The sequence below is a fragment of the Oncorhynchus mykiss genome, chromosome 26 (assembly GCF_057628025.1).
Source record: "Oncorhynchus mykiss isolate SJ-2025 chromosome 26, ASM5762802v1, whole genome shotgun sequence".
Taxonomy (NCBI): domain Eukaryota; kingdom Metazoa; phylum Chordata; class Actinopteri; order Salmoniformes; family Salmonidae; genus Oncorhynchus; species Oncorhynchus mykiss.
The window spans coordinates 25,967,233-25,992,621 of record NC_143047.1 but is presented as its reverse complement, the minus strand read 5'-3'; the positions used below and the strand labels follow the sequence as shown (position 1 = coordinate 25,992,621).

The 25,389-nt window shown below is 43.4% G+C and overlaps 1 protein-coding gene across 1 annotated transcript in view; it reads right to left on the bottom strand.

Moving 5' to 3' along the window:
* Positions 1–25,389, bottom strand: part of LOC110506118 (uncharacterized) — a 57,552-nt gene that overhangs the window by 17,749 nt on the left and 14,414 nt on the right. The window contains 5 exon segments of the mRNA XM_090221647.1: positions 43–120; positions 3,095–3,178; positions 5,517–5,664; positions 10,600–10,661; positions 10,803–10,859. Coding sequence (XP_090077773.1) covers positions 43–120; positions 3,095–3,178; positions 5,517–5,664; positions 10,600–10,661; positions 10,803–10,859 — 429 coding nt within the window.

Here is a 25,389-nt window from a genome sequence, read left to right as displayed (position 1 = left end):
CTGAAATCTCTCTCCTGCTACAGACAAATACATTCCACCTACCTTGCTTGTCACTGAGGAGTCCTGAGACTTGAGTCCAAGTTGAGTGTAGAACTGCTGAGGCACAACATGTGCAGGACTCTATGAACACAAATACACATGTACTGTTTATCTTCAAAAAATAAAACATCAAATGTTATTCTAACTGATAGACTGTCACTTAGCTTACATTACTTACAAACATGTCTATCTTACCAATACCTAGTCTCAGTTACAGTTACAAAGGCTCTGTCTGTAATAACAAGGTACAATTTGTGTGTGCTGTACTGTATATGCCCCATATCTCTCAACATTACTGCAGCAGCAGAATCCGTGTTGACTGTAGCAGAGGCAGCAGCAGTACTTCTGTGCCACCCCCACCCTGCAACAAGGAAGAATGCAGCTCTCTCGCTTTCTCTTCTTTTTTTTGTTGTTGCCTTTATTCAGTTCAGTTTTGTTACGCACAGGTATGGAATGGAATGCTCCACTCCCACACACAGAGGACGGCTGGCAAACAGGATTGATAGTGGATCATTCTGAGACTACATGAACCCTCACGGAGCATTCCATTTATCATTATTTCCTCAACTAGCTCAATTAGCTGGCTTGGATTACACACAGGCAATTAAACTTCCTCTAGACCTCTTGCTGATCTCTCAGTATGGATCAGTCAATGCAGCAGGAAGGCAGGAACACCCACATCAATATACAGTATATAATGAGCAAAAATATAATATGTGCAAAAATATGTGAAGTGTTTCATGATCTGAAATAAAAGATCGCAGAAATGTTCCATTACCCTGTTAGTGAGCGTTTCTCCTTTACTAGATAATCCATCCACATGACAGGTGTGGCATATCAAGAAGCTGATTTAACAACTGTCACGACTCCTGCCGAAGGTGGCTCCCCTTCCTGTTCAGGTGCCACTGATCTTTTTCTCCCCCTCCTTGTCTGTTTATTACTTACACCTGTGTTTAGTTAGGTTAATTAGTTGGGCTTTATTATCCAGCCGGCCCGCCTGCTGGGTGTGCAGGATTGTTTTATGTGTACACACCTGTTCGTGTACCTGTGTTATTCAGGACTGTTTAGTTCCTCTGTGTTTTGGGGCATTTGTTTGAGTGGTGTCGTTTTCACCTGTGTGGTGAATAAAGAAGAAGTGCTACTCTGAACTCTCTATTTCCTGCATCTGACTTCTTCCTCCACTACACCCCGGGCATTACAACAACATGATCATTACACAGGTGCACCTTATGCTAGAGGACAATAAAAGGTCACTGTAAAATGTGCAGTTTTGTCACACAACACAATACCACAGATGTCTTAAGTTTTGAGGGAACATGCATTTGACATGCTGACTGCAGGAATGTCCACCAGAGCTGTTGCCAGAGAATTAAATGTTCATTTCTCTACCATAAGCTGTCTCCAACATCATTTTAGAGAATGTGGCATTACGTCCAACCGGCCTCAAAACTGCAGATCACGTGTAACCACGCCAGCCCAAGACTTCCACATTCGGCTGAGACCAGCCGGCCGGACAGATAATGAAACTGATTAGTATTTCTGTCTGTAATAAAGTCATTATTATTAAGGGGAAAACTCATTCTGATTGGCTAGGACTGGCTCCCCTGTGGGTGGGCCTATGCCCACCCATGGCTGCGCCCCTGCCCAGCCATGTGAAATCCATAGATTAGAGTCTAATGAATTTATTTCAATTGACTGATTTCCTTATGAACTGTAACTCAGTAAAATCGTAGAAATTGTTGCACGTTGCGTTTATATTTTTGTTCAGTATAGATACAGTACAGTATGCATTCTCTAACACAGAGGTACAGTACAGATAGACAATGATTGAACAAGCATGTTTTGGTCATTTGAACTGAAATCATAACCAGTCTCAAACAAAGGTTGGTGGGATCTGATATTCTTCAAAAGGAACTGAGCACTTAGAAACCCTGTAGTTAGAACAGTTATTGTGAGGAACACTTATGGAAAAGATAATGGAGGAAAAAGACAAATGACTATTGAAGTGGATTGAAAAACTTGTAGCTACAGTCACTGTTATTTGAGCCCCCTTGGAAAAATAACTTTTTTTCTAAACAGAAGACACCACGCCAAGCTACATAAATGCAGGGTTACTGGGGCATAGTGGGTTGAGCCTTCATCTCCCTACTATAATGCTCCCATTGATCAACTCATGGTTGGGCGGTTAATGCAAAGCAGATGACTCCTCTTTACATGACAAGCGAACACCGCGGTGCATTTCAAGTAGTTAAGAATTAGTGGCCATTGAGGAGCAGCCCTCAGAGCGCTTTAGGTATCATCTGAGATAACTGCTTACCGGGACCTCAGCATCAACAGAAATTGCTTACAGACATATGACAGCATATCATACAAGTTGATATAAATGATTTAATACATTGTTCAACATCAAAAACGGCCCTCTTGCACTCTCCTTAAATAATGCACTTATAGTGTAACTCCCACAACATTAGTCATCCTCATCCACTGTCTACAAGGGGTTATGCAGTGTATGTTACATGTGAAATGAGTTTAAACAAAAGCACACCTAACATCCTATTGTATTCATAATAAACCCTAATGGCTAGCAGACGATAAGCATGTTCATATTGTGACTAGTTTTGGCTATTCATATGAATAAACAGGAAATGTTTTGTAGGTAAAAACGTTTTAACAAACAGCATTGAGGGCCAAGGAGTTTGGTTATTGTCCAAATAAGCACTTTCCACAAATGAAATCTGTATGGCTTAATTATGTTGTTGACATGCATAAGGCAGAAAAGCTTATATAACATGTTAAATGCCACAAAATATTTGAAATATTTGGTTAATGACTTAAACTCTCACCAGCTAGTCTGCTCAGTACGTGTCAATGACCTGTGACATTATTTGAATTCCACTATATCGTTGTGGAATTTTTCCTCTTATGTGACAATCAGCCAGCTAACATCAGTTGTATATATGTCAGAACAGAAGAACATATTGTTCAGTCAACATGGCGAGATATCTGCAATAGTAACAGTATAGTGCAGTATGTTAACATAAGGTAAGTCAGGTACCTTGTGCATGGCCTGCTTGTGACTCTCCCTCTTCTTCTCATCCTCCTTCCGGGCCGTGACGCAGGCCATACGTCTCTCCTCCTCCTGCAGAAAAGAGGGCCAATAACACAATCAGGGTGTCGCTCCATTCAAGGACGAGTCTGAATTATTCAACATGAGACGGAGGCACAGTCAGAATAATGTCTGATATGTTGGCTGCAGGTTTTCCATCTGTAGGAAGGACCAGTTGGAGAGACAACATCTCCTGCTGCATCACAGGATTATCTGTCTCTCTAATATTCGGCTGCAGCCTCATCTGAACTGAGCCCAGCTGTTTGGGTGTGCCAGGCAGAGCTCCCAGCATGCAATGCACCAGCAGAGACAATATGAGACTGCCAGCTGAGCTCTAGGGGATGTTTAGCGCTGGCTACTCTGTGACGATTCGGCTGAGAAAGGATTCCTTGATATGGTTCACTGAAAATGCTGCCATGGCCCCAGAATCAAAGTGCTATCTTTCATACCCTTTGCATAATGTTTTTTTCTATAAGGGAAGGCCTTTTATCAAAAATACTTTGTAACAAAAAAGTTAAATCAGTATGTGAAATGTTGTATTTTTGTATTTTATTAGAATCCGCATTAGCTGTTGCAAAAGCAGCAGCTACTCTTTCTGGGATCCACACAAAACATGAAACATAATACAGAATGACATAATACAGAAAGAACATCAATAGACAAGAACAGCTTAAGGACAGAACTACATAAAAAAAATGTAAAGGCACACGTAGCCTACATATCAATGAATACACACAAACTATCTAGGTCAAATAGAGGAGAGGCGTTGTGCCACGAGGTGTTGCTTTATCTGTTTTTTTAAACCAGGTTTACTGTTTATTTGAGCAATATGAGATGGAAGTTCCATGCAATAAGGGCTCAAATCAGTTTGAGTAGAGGACCTTAAGTGCTGTCACAACTAGGCTATGTGTAATAGTATCAATAATGCATTGTCATCCTTTCCCACTAATTAGTAGACTAGATTATTAGGTGAAATAGCGCTGAATATTTGTCATTAACACTGTTCATTTCCCCGTGAACAAACCCAGTCTGTTGTGTTGACCAGTATTTATGCTGCAGTAGTTTATGTGTCGGGGGGCTAGGGTCAGTTTGTTATATCTGGAGTACTTCTCCTGTCCTATTCGGTGTCCTGTGTGAATCTAAGTGTGCGTTCTCTAATTCTCTCCTTCTCTCTTTCTCTCTCTCGGAGCACCTGAGCCCTAGGACCATGCCCCAGGACTACCTGACATGATGACTCCTTGCTGTCCCCAGTCCACCTGGCTGTGCTGCTGCTCCAGTTTCAACTGTTCTGCCTTATTATTATTCGACCATGCTGATCATTTATGAACATTTGAACATCTTGGCCATGTTCTGTTATAATCTCCACCCGGCACAGCCAGAAGAGGACTGGCCATCCCACATATGCTCTCTCTAATTCTCTCTTTCTTTCTCTCTCTCGGAGGACCTGAGCCCTAGGACCATGCCCCAGGAATACCTGACATGATGACTCCTTGCTGTCCCCAGTCCACCTGACTGTGCTGCTGCTCCAGTTTCAACTATTCTGCCTTATTATTATTCGACCATGCTGGTCATTTATGAACATTTGAACATCTTGACCATGTTTTGTTATAATCTCCACCCGGCACAGCCAGAAGAGGACTGGCCACCCCACATAGCCTGGTTCCTCTCTAGGTTTCTTCCTAGGTTTTGGCCTTTCTAGGGAGTTTTTCCTAGCCACCGTGCTTCTTCACCTGCATTGCTTGCTGTTTGGGGTTTTAGGCTGGGTTTCTGTACAGCACTTTGAGATATCAGCTGATGTACGAAGGGCTATATAAAATAAATTTGATTGATTGATTGATTGATATCCCACAAGGAGCAAAGGTAACAGTTTCCTGGCATCTATTGATTATTTTCTGTCTCAAAGCAAGAGGAGTTCAGCTCCTCCACATCTGCAGCCAGCTTTACCCCTTATTTTACTCATACATTATATCTACCTGCCTTGGCACTGACAGCAAGTATGTTATATCTCAAACTATGTTACTACCAGTCACATAGAGCGAGTGCTCATCTGTGGAAAGTTGTGCAAATCAGATTCTGATCTCAGGAGGACTTGCCCATCCTATTGGCTGCAGGCCATTACCTCCATATTCTAAGGGTAAGGTGTGTGTGTGGTGTACCTCAGGGTTCATGTAGCCTACAAGCTCAGACCTGCGTGTTGCCTGCCTGCTTAACAGCTTTAAAATGCATGAACCTCTGAACTCTAGTGCCTCGTATGTAGTGTGAATACAATGACATCATGTTTGACGGGCAATTCAGCTTTTATCCCTATGGATATCAAGCATGTGGTAGTTTCAAGGATCCGGTAAAGTGTTACACCGAGCGTATGTCTTACCGTGACACGTTTCATGTCCAGCTGTCTGAGTTGAAGCACACAGCGCAGGGCGGCCTGCTTGTACCATGTCTCCAGGGCTACTGGGTTCCCATCCAGGGTGAGCTCAGAAAGGGAGCACGACTCTCCCAGGCAGGCTAGCTCATCAAAACTACACACAGAGAGAGAAAACACACACCACAAAGGTCATTAACAACTATCAATGGGATAAATACAATATCAAATAAAATTTTATTTGTCACATGCGCCAAATACAACAGGTGTAGACTTTACCGTGAAATGCTTACTTACAAGCACTTAACAAACAATGCAGTTTTAAGAAAATAGAGTTAAGAAAATATTTACTAAATAAACTAAAGTAAACAAGTTTTAAAGTAACTTTAAAATAACAACAATGAGGCTATATATACACAGGGTACTGAGTCAATGTGCGGGGGCACATGTTAGTCAAGTTCATTTGTACGTGTACGTAGGGGTAAAGTGACTATGCATTGATAATAAACAGCGAGTAGCAGCAGTGTAAAAACAAAGGGGGTGTGTCAAGAAAATAGTCCGGGTGGCCATTTAATTAATTGTTCAGCAGTCTTGTGGCTTGGGGGTAGAAGCTGTTAAGGAGCCTTTTGGACCTAGACTTGGCACTACAGTACCTCTTGCCGTGTGGTAGCAGAAAGAACAGTCTATGACTTGGGTGACTGGAGTCTTTGACAATTTTTTAGGCATTCCTCTGACACCGCCTAGTATATTTATTGGGTTCCCGAGTGGCACAGCGGTCTAAGGCACTACATCTCAGTGCTTGAGGCGTCACTACAGACACCCTGGTTCGAATTCAGGCTGGATGGCAACCGGCCGTGATTGGGAGTCCCATAGGGTGGCGCACAATTGGCCCAGCATCGTCCGGGTTTGGTCGGTGTAGGCCGTCATTATAAATAATAATTAAATAAAGGTTAAGTAAAAAAATGTATATATACTACCGTTCAAAAGTTTGCGGTCACTAAGAAATGTCCTTGTTTCTGAAAGAAAAGCAGATTTTTTGTCCATTAAAAAAACATGAAATTGATCAGAAATAGTGTAGACATTGTTAATGTTGTAAATTACAATTTTTGCTGGAAACGGCAGATTTTTTATGGAATATCTACATAGGCGCACAGCGGCCCATTATCAGCGACCATCACTCCTGTGTTCCAACGGCACGTTGTGTTAGTTAACCCTGGTGCACAACTGAGCAAGAGGACAAGTACATTAGAGTGTCTAGTTTGAGAAACAGATGCCTCACAAGTCCTCAACAGGCAGCTTCATTAAATAGTACCCACAACGTCAACAGTGAAGAGGTAACTCCGGGATGCTGGCTTTTCTAGGCAGAGTTGCAAAGAAAAAGCCATATCTCAGACTGGCCAAGAAAAATAAAAGATTAAGATGGGCAAAAGAACACAGACACTGGACAGACGAACTCTGCCTAGAAGGCCAGAATCCCGGAGTGACTCTTCACTGTTGACGTTGAGACTGGTGTTTTGCGGGTACTATTTAATGAAGCTGCCAGTTGAGGACTTGTGAGGCGTCTGTTTCTGTTTCTCAAACTAGACACTCTAATGTACTTGTACTCTTGCTCAGTTGTGCACTGGGGCCTCCCACTCCTATTTCTATTCTGGTTAGAGACAGTTTGCGCTGTAATTGTGAAGGGAGTAGTACACCGTGTTGTACGAGATCTTCAGTTCCTTGGCAATTTCTCGCATGGAATAGCCTTCATTTCTTAGAACAAGAATAGACTGACAAGTTTCAGAAGAAAGTTCTTTGTTTCTGGCCATTTTGAGCCTGTAATCGAACCCACAAATGCTGATGCTCCAGATACTCAACTAGTCTAGGTTTCATTGCTTCATTAATTAGCACAGCAATTTTTAGCTGTGCTAACATAATTGCAAAAGGGTTTTCTAATGATCAATTAGCCTTTTAAAATTATAAACATGGATTAGCTAACATAACGTGCCATTGGAACACAGAAGTGATGTTTGCTGACAATGGGCCTCTGTACGCCTATGTAGATATTCCATAAAAAATCAGACCGTTTCCAACTACAATAGTCGTTTACAACATTAACAATGTTAAAAACAAGGACATTTCTAAGTGACCACAAACTTTTGAACAGTAGGTTATATACAGTTGAAGTCGGAAGTTTACATATATTTAGGTTGGAGTCACTAAAACTAATTTTTCAAGCACTCCACAAATTTATTTTTAACAAACTATAGTTTTGGCAAGTCGGTTAGGACATCTACTTTGTGCATGACACAAGTCATTTAAAAAAAAAATTGTTTACAGAAAGATTATTTCACTTATTATTCACTGTATCACAATTCCAGTGGGTCAGAAGTTTAAAGTTGACTGTGTCTTTAAACAGCTTGGACAATTCCAGAAAATTATGTCATGGCTTTAGAAGCTTCTGATAGGCTAATTGACATAATTTGAGTCAATTGGAGGTGTACATGTGGATGTATTTCAAGGCCTACCTTCAAACTCAGTGCCTCTTTGCTTGACATCATGGGAAATAAAAATAAATCAGCCAAGACCTCCACAAGTCTGTTTCATCCTTGGGAGCAATTTCCAAACGCCTGAAGGTACCAAGTGCAAACGCAGCCGTCATACCGCTCAGGAAGGAGACGCGTTCTGTCTCCTAGAGATGAACGTACATTGGTGCGAAAAGTGCAAATCAATCCCAGAACAAAAGCAAAGGACCTTGTGAAGATGCTGGAGGAAACAGGCACAAAAGTATCTATATCCACAATAAAATAAGTCCTATATCGACATCCACTCAGCAAGGAAGAAGCCATTGCTCCAAAACCGCCATAAAAAAGCCAGACTACGGTTTGCAACTGCACATGGGGACAAAGATCGTACTTTTTGGAGAAATGTCCTCTGGTCTGATGAAACAAAAATAGAACTGTTTGGCCATAATGACCATCGTTATGCTTGAAGGAAAAAGGGGGATGCTTGCAAGCCGAAGAACACCATCCCAACCGTGAAGCACGGGGGTTGCAGCATCATGTTGTGGGGGTGTGTTGCTGCAGGAGGGACTGGTGCACTTCACAAAATAGATGGTGTTATGAGGAAGGAAAATGATGTGGATATATTGAAGCAACATCGCAAGACATCAGTCAAGAAGTTAAAGCTTGGTCGCAAATGGGTCTTCCAAATGGACAATGACCCCAAGCATACTTCCAAAGTTGTGGCAAAATGGCTTAAGGACAACAAAGTCAAGGTATTGGAGTGGTGAATAAAGTGGTGATCCTAACTGACCTAAGAAAGGGAATTTTTACTAGGATTAAATGTCAGGAATTGTGAAAATGTATATGACTAAGGTGTATGTAAACTTCCGACTTCAACTATATATATAGTTGTATATATATATATGTATGTATGTATGTATGTATGTGTCCTGGATGGCAGGAAGCTTGGCCCCAGTGATGTACTGGGCTGTAAGCCTTACGGTCGGATACCGAGCTGTTGCCATACCAGGCACTGATGCAACTATATGTTAATATGATGAGTAATTCACTTAGAAAAGCTCCCCCAACCTCTATTTTTGTTGAATTAACCTTATAATCCATAGGTCGACAATACCACCAGGGAACAGGGCCCGTATTCACAAAGCGTCTCAGATTAGGAATGCTGATCTAGGTTCAGGTCCCCCTAGTCCATATAATCTTATTATGGCAAAATGAATCCAATATTAGCTCTCCTACCCTAAGACCCTTTTTGAATACTCAGGGCCCAGAACTCAACAAAAATAAAACATGGAAACGTGCTAATTGGGCCTGGGGCTGGCAGTGGAAGAAGGCATTGAAAGTAACAGACATGGCCTGGGGCTGGGTGAACAGAGTTTTAGATGGGAAGAGAATAACTAGGCTAAACAGGGTGGTAGGTAGCCAAGCTAACTAGGGTGGCAGGTGACCTAGCGGTTAGGAGCGTTGGGCCACTGAACGTTGGGCCGCTGGTTCAAATCCCTGAGCTGACTAGGTGAAAATAATCGGTCGCTGTCCCTTTGAGCAAGACACCTAATCCTAATTGCTCCTGTAAATCACTCTGAATAAGAACGTCTGCTCAATGACAAATATGGAAATGTAATGTAAACAGTACAGTTGGTTCACCATGTGAATATAAATAGTGTTCTCGGCACTGTTTGCACAGAGAACTTCTGATTGGCCTAATTGTGATAATGATCGCTTCAACCAAAGGCTTTGCTGAGCCTGGGATGGCTTCTCCCTCAGCTACAGCTATGCAGACGTCAAATAAAGGCACGTGTTATCCACCAGGACTTCACTGTGCATAGTAGCCTACATTTCTCAGACGATTTAAATCAAAAGGCTCTGACAGAGGATCAAATGCAAGCCAGATTAGACTAGATGTTGTATTTTGCCATCATTATTGATTTATATACGCTTTATGTTTGGGCAAGGCAGGCTTTAAATGATTTATTTCCTGCCTAAAACAGAGTGGGCTAGCAAGAGCTGCCATGAGAAATTAATCACATCAGGAGTCAACTGTGGCCCTCTGGACTGGCAACACTGTCTTATTAAATCAGGACTTCACAGGACCGTTTTCACAGGCAGAGACAGTGCTACTTCAGCATTCAGCCCCTGTCCTCCTGACTGAACTCAATGACAACTCCACTATTTATATAAGGCTAAGGGAGGTAAAAGGCAGAGCCACAAACCACACAATGAAAAAAGAACAGGGGTTTGAAAACTCTCTCTACAGTAACAAAACAGACTTTCCATTCATGAGACATGCCGACACACCATCTCTTAGCAACCCAGCAGTATAGTAGTTTGTTAGTCACTGGGGTAGGGAGAGACTGCCCACCCCAGCAGTACAGTAGGTTATTACCCACTTGGGAAGGGAGAGACTGCCCACCTCAGCAGTCATTCAGTGTGTGCTCAGAGATAGAGAGACCAGGCAGTATGGGTCCTCCTCTGCAGCAGAGGCCAGACCTAGCCCTGCGCTATAGGGAGCTGGCTGGGAGGGGAACCTGCCAGCACTGTGCTCTGTGGAGAGGAGGGGGTTAAGCAGTAGCAGCAGTAGCAGCAGATCTTACCTGGTGATGCTGTTGCAGCTGAGAAAGAGGCGCTGGAGGCAGGGCAGCTGGTCTACCTCTGTCTAGACAAAAAGAGGGAGAGAAAGAGGGGGATGAAGAGAGGAGAGGGTGCTCTAGAGGGGCTTGCGTTGTGGTAGCGGTGGGGCACTGCACAGTCACAGCGTGGCTCAGATCTTCCCATCCCTCTCCATTCCCTCAGTCACCTTGCAGCTCCCAGATACAGCCCCATCCGCCCTGCGCGCGCAGGCACACTGCCGCGGCTGCACAGGGAGGGGAGGGGGAGAGCAAGGAGAAGGGGAGGGAGAGAACAGGAGAGTGCGCTAATGCAGTGATCCCCTGCTGCAGGAACTCGCTCACTCACTCTGCTTATAGAAGAGAGAGAGAAAGAGAGCGAAAGAGGGGGCTACTGGCACACAGAAACACACAGAGACACAGCCCAGCAGCAGAAGAAGAACAAAGGGAAGGCGACAGCGATATGGGCATATTATGAATTCAACAGGAATAGATTAAAGTCTCCAGTGGTGCCGTTGTCATGGAATCTGTTTCACCATCAGGCTGTTTCAGGATCAATGGAGGAAGGGAGTCTGTGGGAGGATGGGAGGATGTGAGGAGGACCAGCAGGCTGGCTGGCTGATGAGGACACAGAGGCACAGGCAATGTCACAGCCAGCTACAGAGGGTAGGACAGGGGGATGGCAGTGGGGATGACGTGTTCAGCCTCGCAGTAGGACAGGGCAACCTCATTAGCTGCAACTTTCGAAGCCTTCTCCTGCACTGCTGTAGTGTGTCTCTGAGGATGAATGATCTGCGCTGGGATGCGTGTGTGTGTGCGGACACTGCCAGGAGGGACTTAAAGCGCTGTCAGCCCATACTGCAGACACACAATACCTCACATACAGCTACTGTACAGCCTCTACCAGCAATGAGCTGGTAGAGCTTAACCTAGCAGCCATCCACATAAACTCCCTCTACACTACCACAATACTCATCCACATAAACTCCCTCTACACTACCACAATACTCATCCACATACACACCCTCTACACTACCGCAATACTAATCCACATAAACTCCCTCTACACTACCACAATACTCATCCACATAAACTCCCTCTACAGTACAATACTCATCCACATCAACTCCCTCTACGCTACTACAATACTCATCCACATAAACTCCCACAATACTCATCCACACACGCTCACTTGCACGCACACCCCCATCCCCCCCATTCTAACAACCCAAACGCCCACCTGGCAGATTAGCCTAATGGAGGTACTCCTTTCATCTGTGTGGGTGAAAGACGTGATGCCCAGTTATAGTGGATTCCCTCTGATCAGTCTACTACACCTGGTCGTCTACTACAGCTCTCACTATGCCGAGGGCCAACTGGTCAGCCACTGGACTAGAGCACAACATTGTGTAATGGCCATGCTGACCTCTAAAGCCATATCCATGCTCTCTGTTACATGAATCAGATCTGTGGGGCTTTGTCATTTAGTTTAGTTTATTAATTCGACCATTTAAAAAACAAGTACACACAAAACTTGAAAAACCCACACATGCACATGAGTAAAATCATGGAGGATAACACACAATAAAGTCTGGGACTTATTTTCATTGTGGTCCTCTTATAACAAGATGGCTAGGAAAGATCGAACACGGTTGAACAAAGTATGACAGCAAGATAATAAAACATAAAAACAAAGAAGAATAACATCCATCTCATCATTGCAGTTACAACGTAACTGGGCACAGAAGACATCAAACAGTTTTTTATTTTTCAGAGCTGCCCAGAGAGGACCTTGTTTTATGGGCAGAGACAACTCAGTCCACTCTCAGGCTCCAGTATACAAGAAAGTACCTTTCCCAGCATTACTCCTGAACCTGTATAAGCACACATTAGCAACACCTGATCTGGTGCTGTGATTGTGTGCATCCCTAACATGGGAAAAGTAATCATTTAGATATCTGGGTGCAGAACCATAAATACTCCTGTAAACCAAACCCAGTCTAATCTGGGACACCTTAGCCTCAACAGGCAGACAGTTGAGTTCCTGAATGCAGCTCCTGCCTATGTGAGTATGTGGACTCACCTTCAATACTATCCTGATCAGCGTACTGTGGGCTATCTGGAGCTTCCCCTTCATAAGCTTAGATAAGCCCCCAAACCAGGAAGTACTCGCATAGTCAAAACTGCATTGAATGAGGGCAGTGTCTAGCACTCTCATGGAGTCCTTATCAAGCAGCTTAGACATTCTAGCCAAAAACTTAGTCTTGGCATTAACCTTCCCTAGCACTTTAGTGGCCATGTTCACACCTCCCAAGCTTCCATCCCAGGTAGCTAACAGAGGTTTTAGTAGTCAGGACCTCACCCCCTAACTCCACTCTGATTTCAGAGGACCTACACAATTTCGGTCTGGACCCCAAAATAATTGCCTCAGTTTTACCTAAGTGCAGAGATAGCTTATTATCTCCAAGCTATTTGCTAATGCTAGTAAGCGCTGTGCTAAGTGTGCTCTCCAACATTGTTTTACTTTTGTGAGACAACAGAGGTGTAGAGTCATTCGCATAAAGGAAAAGACGGCAAGAACAAGCATCTTTCATATCGTTTATATACTGTAAAAACACTAGAGCCCAAGCACGCTCCCCTGCGGAATGCCACAACTCATTTGTTTTGCCTGAGACAGCGAACCATTAACCTCTACTACCTTCTCCCTACTTGACAAATAGGCCTCCAGTTTGGAGATTAGGAGACAGTGGTTAACTGTATCAAAGGCCTTCTGTAGGTCCAGCAGTACCATTCCACACAGATTTCCCTTTCCTAATGAAGTCAGTCAAGTAAAGTAGACATGAATCAGTGGAGTATGTTCTTATAAAACCCGACTGAAAATCATGCATTAGACTGTTTCTTGACATATTCATAAATTTGCTCATGTACAGTACAATTCTCTCCGGGATATTTGGTGTTTTACTAAGGATAGATACGGGCCTATAATTCTCAGGGTCAGACTTTATCCCCTTCTTATAGAGGTATAACTTTAGCTTGTTTCATGTCCATGCGAAAGATGCCTTGTTCAAGAGAGAGATTAACAATATGCGTAATATAAGGGGCAATTTGCTCAGCAGAATCTCTAAGAAACCTTGCAGGAATATTATCCAGGCCTGTGGCTTTGGAGCATTTAAGTTCTGCTAGTATACTGGCTATTTTGTATGTTGCTACATTTGCAAAATAGAAAAGAGTTTGGCTGAACCCTTAACTCAGAATAATATTTCCTGACTTGGTCGTTTCCAGTCAAACTGGTGGGCAGCTTGCTAACTAGCTTGCTGGCAACAGAAGTAAAAAAAATAGTTGAATTATGTCACGTATCCCCCCGGTACTGCTGCTCATTCTGTTCACCAGTTCCGGAGGTCGACGTCAATGGCCTTCTAGGCTGTACTGAACTGTGTCATTACGCACACCTGGTTCCAATTCCTCACTGATTGTGTTTGTGCCCTTTGTTTCCCCATTGGGCTGTCGATTATTGTTCCTATATCCATTGGTTGTGTGAGTACCTATGCGTTGTCTTAGCCTGCGCTTGGTATTTTGTGCATTGTGTATTACCGGTCCCGTGTCATTCTATGAGCTTTACCCTCGCTCTTTTATTTGGGTACATCCCAGTGTATTGTATACATGTTTGTTTTGGGTGTATTAAAAACCCGAATGATGTATTCCTGCGCCTGTCTCCAAATCCTTTACACCAGCGTGACAAATTAATTGGCAACCTCTGCATATACCATCTCCCCCCTGATGTTCAGTCCAATACTGTTTAGCTTGTTTTTAGTAGTACTACAGCCTAATTCCTTAAATGATTTTCAAAGATTTTTAGGGTTATTTGTTCTCAATGATTTTTATCAGCAAAGTAACCCCCCTTAGCTTCATCCATCCTGCTCTGTCTGTGGTGTGTAGGACAAAATCAGGTTGCTCTTGAGAGTTCTTACATTTCTTAAAGGCCTTATTCTCTACTTTACTCAGATGTCTAATGGGAGCCATCACATTCACCACATCAAGGAATCTACATTTAAAGGCTTCCCAGGCACTGTCTACCCCTACACTATCGAGCACAGGTGACCAGTCAATTTTACCCACTTGCTCCCTAAACAGTTCAACAGAGTATTTTTTGAGTCCTCTGATTCGAACAGTTTTGTGACCCTTAAATATATATTTTAAAAAATCGTACTTGTGCAAAATGTAATAAATGATCACTGATTCCATAGACTATTACTCCACTCTGCAATATTTAGAACTTATCAGACACTAATATTTAAGTCAATTGTACTTTGCACTGTTTCACATACCCTGGTGGGATCTTTTATCATTTGGGTCAGAGCAAGTGATCTACAGAAGTGCATAAATACATTGTGGGTTGGTCTATACTTTTGCAGACATCAGTATTGAAATCCCATAACACAATGATTTCCTTCACCATCACTAGTAGCAGCCCAACAGCTAACTGTCAGGCTAGCTGCCTGCAACCAGAACACTGGACCAAATCCAAGGGCACAGCTTAGAAAAAATAACATTAATAGTGCATGTTAGATTCAAATGTGTGCCTGGTGCAATAAACAGACAAAACTAGTACTGACCACACCAATAAAATATATGGATTCACTACAAAATGTATAATACACTGTAAATAATATACAGTACTGAATTAGTCTAAATAATTTGTCCAGTATGTTAAGGCAGCTGAGTTCTCATAGATCAATATTACTTATGAATAGCTCATGCTGTAAGCATATGACCCAGATAGTAAAGTACATTAGAAGCCCATGAGATAGACACTGCGTTAACATCCAAGGGAAACATTAAAGTCAAAATAATACAGGACAGACATCAACATGCCTTAATCTCTCATTCCACTCTGCTCCCACATGAAGGGCAAAGCTTGGGCAAAGCTTTCATGGGTTCCGATTTACTTAAACATGAATATAATTCAAAAGTCTGATACTCATATTCCTTTTGTTTACGTTATGTTCATACCCCCTGGGCTCTAACACTCAATCATTATCAAAATGCATGTTTCCCTTGGAAAAAGATTAATGGCAAATGCAGGAGAAGGCTTCTAAAGCTGCAGCTAATGAGGATGAAACAAACTAAACAGGGCCAGGCACAGAATAGAACAAAACTCTCCTCGTATGGCCTGTTGCTGCACCATCCTGCTCAGCTACAGTGCTGACTTTTTCCACATTTTGTTATGTTACAGCTTTATTCTAAAATGTATTAGTGTTATTTTCCCCTCATCAATCTACACACAATAACCCATAATGACAAAGCAAAAACTGTCTTTTAGACAATTTTGCAAATGTATTAAACATTTTAAACATCACATTTACATAAGTACTCAGACCCTTTATTCAGTATCTTGTTGAATCACCTTTGGCAGCGATTAAAGCATCAAGTATTTTTGGGTATGACGCTACAAGCTTGGCACACCTGTATTTGGGGAGTTTCTCCCATTCTTCTCTGCAGATCGCCTCAAGCTCTGTCAGGTTGGATGGGGAGCGTCGCTGCACATCTATTTTCAGGTCTCTCCAGAGATGTTCGATCAGGTTTAAGTCTGGGCTCCGGCTGGGCCACTCAAAGGACATTCAGGGACTTGTCCCAAAACCACTGCTGCGTTGTCTTGGATCTCTCTGTACTTTGCTCCGTTCATCTTTCCCTCGATCCTGACTAGTCTCCCAGTCCCTGCCGCATGCTTCACTGTAGGGATGGTGCCAGGTTTCTTCCAGACGTAACACTTGGCATTCAGGCCAAAGAGTTCAATCTTGTTTCTCATGGTCTGAGTCCTTTAGGTGCCTTTTGGCAAACTCCAAGAGAGCTGTCATGTGCCTTTAACTGAGTGGCTTCCGTCTGGTCACTATTCCATAAATGCCTGATTGGTGGAGTGCTGCAGAGATGGTTGTCCTTCTGGAAGGTTCTCGCATCTCCACAGAGGAACTCTGGAGCTCTGTCAGAGTTACCATCTGGTTCTTGGTCACCTCCTTGACCAAGGTCCTTCTCCCCCGATTGCTCAGTTTGGCCGGGCGGCTAGCTCTAGGAAGTCTTGGTGGTTCCAAACTTCTTCCATTTGGGGAGGCAGGGTAGCCTAGTGGTTAGAGTGTTGGACTCGTAACCTGTAATTACTCCGTAGAGCTCTGAGAAAAGATTTTGTCGAGGCACAGACCTGGGGAAGGGTAACAAAAAATGTCTGCAGCATTGAAGGTCCCCAAGAACACAGTGGCCTCCATTCTTTCTTTCTTTTTAACCTTTATTTAACTAGGCAAGTCAGTTAAGAACAAATTCATATTTTCAATGATGGCCTAGGAACAGTGGGTTAACTGCCTGTTCAGGGGCAGAACGACGGATTTGTACCTTGTCAGCTCGGGGATTTGAACTTGCAAAAAAAAAAAAGAAAGAATGGAGGCCACTGTGTTCTTGGGGACCTTCAATGCTGCAGACATTTTTTGTTACCCTTCCCCAGATCTGTGCCTCAACAAAATCTTTTCTCAGAGCTCTACGGAGTAATTACAATTTGGCAATTAACACTGGAGTGATAGATGTGCAGATGAGGATGTGCGAGTAGAAATACTGGTGTGCAAAAGAGCAGAAATTGTTTTTTTTTCAATAAGGGGATGAGGTAGGTAGTTGGTTGGATGGGCTATTTACAGGTTGGCTGTGTACAGCTGCAGCGATCGGTAAGCTGCTCTGACAGCTGATGCTTGACGTTAGTGAGGGAGATATAAGTCTCCAACTTCAGTGATTTTTGCAATTCGTTCCAGTCATTGGCAGCAGAGAACTGGAAGGAAAGGCGGCCAATGAGGTGTTGGCTTTGGGGATGACCAGTGAAATATACCTGCTGGAGCGCATGCTACGGGTGGGTGTTGCTATGGTGACCAGTGAGCTGAGATAAAGCAGAGCTTTACCTAGCAAAAACTTATAGATGACCTGGAGCCAGTGGGTTTGGCGACGAACATGTAGCGAGGACCAGCCAACGAGAGCATACAGGTCGCAATGGTGGGTAGTATATGGAGCTTTGGTGACAAAACGGGTGGCTCTGTGATAGACTGCATCCAATTTGCTGAGTAGAGTGTTGGAGGCTATTTTGTAAATGACATCGTCGAAGTCAATGATCGGCAGGGTAGTCAGTTTTACGAGGGTATGTTTGGCAGCATGAGTGAAGGAAATAGGAAGCTGATTCTATATTTAATTTTGGATTGGAGATGCTTAATAGGAGTCTGGAATGAGAGTTTACAGCCTAGCCAGACACCTAGGTATTTATAGTTGTCCACATACTCTAAGTCAGAACCGTCCAGAGTAGTGATGCTAGGCGGGCAGGAGGGTGCGGGCAGCAATCGGTTGAAGATCATGCATTTAGTTTTACTAGCGTTTAAGAGCAGTTGGAGGCCACAGAAGGAGTGTTGTATGGCATAGAAGCTCGTTTGGAGGTTTGTAACATAGTGTCCAAAGAAGGACCAGATGTACAGTGGGGCAAAAAAGTATTTAGTCAGCCACCAATTGTACAAGTTCTCCCACTTAAAAAGATGAGAGAGGCCTGTAATTTTCATCATAGGTACACTTCAACTATGACAGATAAAATGAGAAAAAAAATCCAGAAAATCACATTGTAGGATTTTTTTATGAATTTATTTGCAAATTATGGTGGAAAATAAGTATTTGGTCACCTACAAACAAGCAAGATTTCTGGCTCTCACAGACCTGTAACTTCTTCTTTAAGAGGCGCCTCTGTCCTCCACTTGTTACCTGTATTAATGGCACCTGTTTGAACTTGTTATCAGTATAAAAGACACCTGTCCACAACCTCAAACAGTCACACTCCAAACTCCACTATGGCCAAGACCAAAGAGCTGTCAGGACACCAGAAACAAAATTGTAGACCTGCACCAGGCTGGGAAGACTGAATCTGCAATAGGTAAGCAGCTTGGTTTGAAGAAATCAACTGTGGGAGCAATTATTAGTAAATGGAAGACATACAAGACCACTGATAATCTCCCTCGATCTGGGGCTCCACGCAAGATCTCACCCCGTGGGGTCAAAATGATCACAAGAACGGTGAGCAAAAATCCCAGAACCACACGGGGGGACCTAGTGAATGACCTGCAGAGAGCTGGGACCAAAGTAACAAAGCCTACCATCAGTAACACACTACGCCGCCAGGGACTCAAATCCTGCAGTGCCAGACGTGTCCCCCTGCTTAAGCCAGTACATGTCCAGGCCAGTCTGAAGTTTGCTAGAGAGCATTTGAATGATCCAGAAAAAGATTGGGAGAATGTCATATGGTCAGATGAAACCAAAATATAACTTTTTGGTAAAAACTCAACTCGTCGTGTTTGGAAGACAAAGAATGCTGAGTTGCATCCAAAGAACACCATACCTACTGTGAAGCATTGGGGTGGAAACATCATGCTTTGGGGCTGTTTTTCTGCAAAGGGACCAGGGCGACTGATCCTTGTAAAGGAAAGAATGAATAGGGCCATGTATTGTGAGATTTTGAGTGAAAACCTCCTTCCATCAGCAAGGGCATTGAAGATGAAAAATGGCTGGGTCTTTCAGCATGACAATGATCCCAAACACACTGCCCGGGCAACGAATAAGTGGCTTCGTAAGAAGCATTTCAAGGTCCTGGAGTGGCCTAGCCAGTCTCCAGATCTCAACCCCATAGAAAATCTCTGGAGGGAGTTGAAAGTCCGTGTTGCCCAGCAACAGCCCCAAAACATCACTGCTCTAGAGGAGATCTGCATGGAGGAATGGGCCAAAATACCAGCAACAGTGTGTGAAAATCTTGTGAAGACTTACAGAAAACGTGTGACCTCTGTCATTGCCAACAAAGGGTATATAACAAAGTATTGAGATAAACTTTTTTTATTGACCAAATACTTATTTTCCACCATAATTTGCAAATAAATTCATAAAAAATCCTACAATGTAATATTCTGGATTTTTTTTCTCATTTTGTCTGTCATAGTTGAAGTATACCTATGATGAAAATTACAGGCCTCTCTCATCTTTTTAAGTGGGAGAACTTGCACAATTGGTGGTTGACTAAATACTTTTTTGCCCCACTGTATACAGAATGGTGTCGTCTGCGTAGAGGTGGATTAATGAATCACCCGCAGCAAGAGCGACATCATTGATATATACAGAGAAAAGAGTCAGCCTGAGAATTGAACCCTGTGGCACCCCCATAGAGACTGCCAGATGTCCGGACAACAGGCCCTCCGATTTGACACACTGAACTCTGTCTGAGATGTAGTTGGTGAACCAGGCGAGGCAGTCATTTGAGAAACCATGGCTGTTGAGTCTGCCGATAAGAATACGGTGATTGACAGAGTCGAAAGCCTTGGCCAGGTCGATGAAGACGGCTGCAGAGACAGGTGCGAGGAAGGCTGTAATCTCTGCCATTTGCAACACTGCTTTTATAGGAACATTTCTCTACTGCTAGTTGAGTACACACATTAACAGTACTGTCTACAAATTATGAGGATTTATATTTATTTAATCCCTGTAACGTAACAAATTGGGGGAAAAGTCAATGGGTCTGAATACTTTCCGAATGCACTAAATGCGCATGTCAGTGGCAGTGTGCAATGGGTTACAAAATAAAGCCATAGCCTACTTTAGGCATAAACAAAATAAGGCTACTGTATGCATACAGTACCGTCAACCCACCACACCACTCAGTGACTTAGTTAGGGGGACATTAATGGTGGGCTGCTCTAACACAATTACTGTATAAACAACTAAGGAGAAGAGGAGTGCATTCACTTCATGCCGTTCAGGCACCGTTACACAACACTTTTAATGTGCTGTCTTCTACAGTTTATCAGAGTACACCCAATATGTTCTCCCTGTTTATTATGCTTATTATACATTTTGGTTGAACCAAAAGATTACATGTAAAAACATTTTATGAAATTGGAAACAATTAAATATATATGTGAAATTAAATTAAACAATAATATATGTTGATGATAATGCTAACAATACCCTAATATATTCAATATGCTGTAAACTATTGTCTTTTAGCAGTTTCACTCAATTCCTTATCAACCTAATAATTATGACACCCCTCACTATTGTCATTGGTTTCACTAATTGCACTATTTGTCTACATAACCTGGTTCAAGCATTCCTGACATTACCCCGAAGAAGGCACAGTGACGCCGAAACGTTGGTGTTTTACACAATAAATGACTAGGAGTTTATACATATGGTGTGTGTGACTCTCTTTGTTTTTACAGCTTACTGTCTCTAACACTAACAGTATTACAGGGATGCTGCCTCCGCAGGGGTGCTGTAAAATCAATCACTGCATAAATGATGAGAGAGACAGGTGCGAGGGAGGCTGTAATCTCTGCCATTTGCAACACTGCTTTTATAGGAACATTTCTCTACTGCTACTTGAGAACACACATTAACAGTACTGTCTGCTGCTGCATCCCCATAGTGACAGGAACGCTCTGCTCCTGAAATAAAGACATTAGATGACTGTGCGCTCCCACTCACAGTGTCACATAGTAGGCTTTGAGGAAAACGCTGCAATGAATCCTTATAACATACATTTCTGCATGCTGACAATGCGATTCATACCACAGTATGAGCACATAGTCTACCACACATACACCTGCTTCCCAGACTGAATATTCACCTCTGCTTCTCCGTCAGTGCAACAGCACTTCCAGCTCCGACCGTGGCTGAGTCTATATTTAGACACAGTCTCAGACAGAGTGATGTCATCACTGGGCTGATGTGGTGCATAAAAAAAGCCCACTGTCTGTCCACCACTGTCTATCTCATCTTCTAACAGCAGGGGACCAGAGAGTAGGAGTTGTGTCTGAACCTGGTGTCCGTCTCTCTCCTGCGTGTCCTGGGCTTCACTTCAACAGCTCAGCTCCACCCAAGCTATGCTGACAGCTGACGTGTGTTAGATTTTCTCACACACTGAGGAGCGCCCCTAAAACCATTACTGTGCCAACACAGCCTCTCATAACCTCTGTCTCTGCTGCATGCAACAACACTACAAAGAGAAGCGCCAACAAACGTGTGTGTGTGTGTGTGAGAGAGAGAGATCCTTAGTAAGTGCTACTGGTGACCTGGTCATTCAATGACTAAGGTTGTTTAAGTTACTTGTCTTTTAGAGAGTGCATACAATATACAGACTAAAACCATACAGAACAGTATCTCACCCATTCATCACAAACAGAGTGTTACTCTGTTACCATCATCTCCAAACTGTTCCATTTTAGGTGTCATTTAGGATGGTTTTCTAGGGTAAACAAACCTTTCAGACATGTACTCTATGTAGCACAGTACCCAAAGGGTTATACATACAGAATGTCTAAAATACTGGCCTTCCATGTAACTGAGCCCAATGTTTAAGTGTAGGTTTAAACCTGTTTGGAAAAGTGCACTTCAATGTATTTGTCTTTCCCTTCAAGTCCTTTCCAAATATCCACTCTATTCCTCTCTAGAATGAAAAGAAAAACCTTTTAAGACACCTGAAAGTATCTGTGTTTAGTTTGCGCCTGCAATCCGAAAAATGAAAGAGCCTTGAGAAAAATGCTGGAGGGTAGAATTTTTTCCAGTGAGGCCAATAAAACATTATATCCGATTATTAAAAGTAATTTCAGCAAAACTTCTAAGTGAGTAAACAGAAGCTGTAGTTGATAAGATGTGACATTTCTGTTTTTTTAAACAATTTTTCCAGCCTGGTCACGTGATACAAGTCAGGATTAGACGTCCATCTATGTCTGATGATGTCGGGAGATGACATAGAAACTGGCCACTAGAGGCAACCATGAGCGCTGTTACCTTCAAGAAGATTTCGGTTTTGCTAAGGCGTTGCGGATAGGGATGGGAGATGGGAGTAAACATCTGCCTCAGGTACAAAAGTAGGTTGAATGTTTAAATCCAATGATATAAACCTTAATCCCCCAAAAATTCACTCGGGGCCCCCTCCAGTATTGGGGAACAGCCCCCCCACATGATTCCATATCTGTTATTTCCTAGTTTTGATATCTTCACTATTATTCTACAATGTAGAAATAAAAATTATTTAATGAGTAGGTGTTCTAAAACGTTGGACCGGTAGTGCATATATATATTTTTGATCCCCGTGCTCGGGGGCCGTGCCTCACGAGCCACTGCCTTAACCATTCAGAGTTAATGCCTAACCATAAGATTTCAGAGTTAATGCCTAAACTTAACCCTAACCTTAAAAATTCAGAGTTAATGCCTAAACTTAACCTTAAACACTTTGAAATTTGATGTTTGAGAAACATGAATGAATGTCTAATTCTGACGTGAGACAGAGCTTGTTGAATTTTCCAACATACCAAGTGAGGGAAGGGTTTGGAGATGTCAGACTTGTATACAAATGAAGGACCTGTTTAGGCCTGTTTGTGCTCCTCTGTTGATCAGAAATACAATACTATAGAAACTTAGGGGGAGGGAATTTCTGTTTCAAAAATATCCTATTTAATTTCCACTGGAGTCAGCATGAGGAGGTGTTAATGAGCTAGCTATTTCCCCTTGGTAACCACCGTAAATGAATGGCAGGAGGACAAGTATGCTACTTCACTTTGTGTTTTTTCTTGGTGAGACATGAAACAGAAATTCTTCTAAATGTGATACCAAGACAAACATCAAAATAAGGAAAACATGCAAAGGCTTGTGCCAGCAGCGGAGGATGATAACAAGATGAAAAAAGAATCTGCAGCTAACATTATCATCTAAGAAGAAAATTATAATCTGTCTACACATCTCAATGCGTGAGTGGGTAGGGGGGCAGACACTGGCATCACCTTGAGGACTAGCTTAAGCCATCAGCTGTATGCCAATGAGTGTGTATATATCAAACCACGACAGTTGGATGTGTGCATCTGTTATAATTGGCAGCATTAGCAACACAGCAGCATACTGTTCTTGCACAGTATATTGCAGGGTGGGGGGAACCATCTTCAACCATTACTGTGATGATAGAAGGGCCAAGCTGTTTGCGATCTTAGCACAGATCTGAATCACTATAGGCCTGAGCCATTACATCTGCACAGTGCATTAGTGTGAGCCCAAAGGATTAGACACAATCCAGCTGCTTCAGTTCAGAACAGCCAGGGCTCTGCTCTACCATCAGCCAGTCAGTAGCCCCCTCAGTATGTCAAGCCTGCAGTCCCTCCACCAACCCCAGCCTGTGGCCCCTCAGATCTCAAAACCCAGCAGCTCTCAGTATGTATGCTATGTTGTGTGTATATACTGACATGTATGTGTAACTGATAGATGTACACACACACACACGTTAATATTTTTAAATTTATGTACACTACCGTTCAAAAGGTTAGAGTCGCTTAGAAATGTACTTGTTTTTGAAAGAAAAGCACATTTTTTGTCCATTAAAATAACATTAAATTGATCAGAAATACAGTGTAGACATTGTTAATGTTGTAAATGACTATTGTAGCTGGAAATGGCAGATTTTTAATGGAATACCTACATAGGCGTACAGAGGCCCATTATCAGCAACCATCACTCCTGTGTTCCTGTAAGAGGTGCGTAACTGGCTGCAGGGAAGTCAGGCGCAGGAGAGCAGAACCGGGTAACAACCGGAGCAGTTTAATGAGCAAAACAAACTGCACTCAGAACAACATAATACAGGTTGAAATAAGCCATAGCAAACCAGTCTGAAGTGCACATATACTTTACAACAAACAATTCCACACACAGACATAGGGGGAACAGAGGGTTATATGCATGTCAAGTAATGAGGGAATGTAAACCAGGTGTGCGGGAAAACAAGACAAAACAAATGGAAAATGAAAGGTGGATAGGCGATGGCTAGAAGACCGGTGACGTCAACCGCCGAACGCCGTCCGCAGAGGAACCGACTTCGGCAGAAGACGTGACAGTAACCCCCCCCCCCTTGACACGCGGCTCCAGCAGCGCGCCGACACCGGCCTCAGGGACGACCCGGGGGGCGAGCGAGGTGCAGGGCGTTCAGGACGAAGACGGTGGAACTCCCGCAGCATTGAAGGTTCCAACACGTCCTCCACCTGAACCCATCATCTCTCCTCTGTACCGTACCCCTCCCACTCCACGAGGTACTGAAAGCCCCCCGCCTCGAATCCAGTATGGAGCGAACGGCGTACGCTGGGGCCCCCTCGATCGAGGGGGAGGAGGAACCTCCCGCACCTCAGACTCCTGGAGCGGACCAGCCACCACCGGCCTGAGGAGAGACACATGGAACGAGGGGTTAATACGGTAATCGGGGGGAGCTGTAACCTGTTCTGGGCCATCTCTGCCCAGGGCACGAATGCCGCCCACTCCCCCGTCCGGTCCTGGCAATAAGACCGCAGAAACCTACCCACATCCTGGTTAACTCTATCAACCTGCCCGTTACTCTCAGGGTGAAAAACTGAGGTAAGGCTGATCGAGACCCCCAGACGCTCCATGAACGCTCTCCAGACCCTCGACATGAACTTGGGACCTCGATCAGACACTATATCCTCAGGAACCCCATAGTGCCGGAAGACGTGAGTGAACAAGGCCTCCGCAGTCTGTAGGGCCGTAGGGAGACCGGGCAGAGGAAAGAGACAGCAGGACTTGGAGAAACGGTCCACAACGACCAGGATTGTGGTGTTACCTTGTGAGGGGGAGATCTGTAACAAAAATCTATCGACATGGTCGTTGTGGAACGGGTAAGGTTTGTAAACTTACCTCTGGGCAGGTGCCTAGGAGCCTTACACTGGGCGCACACCG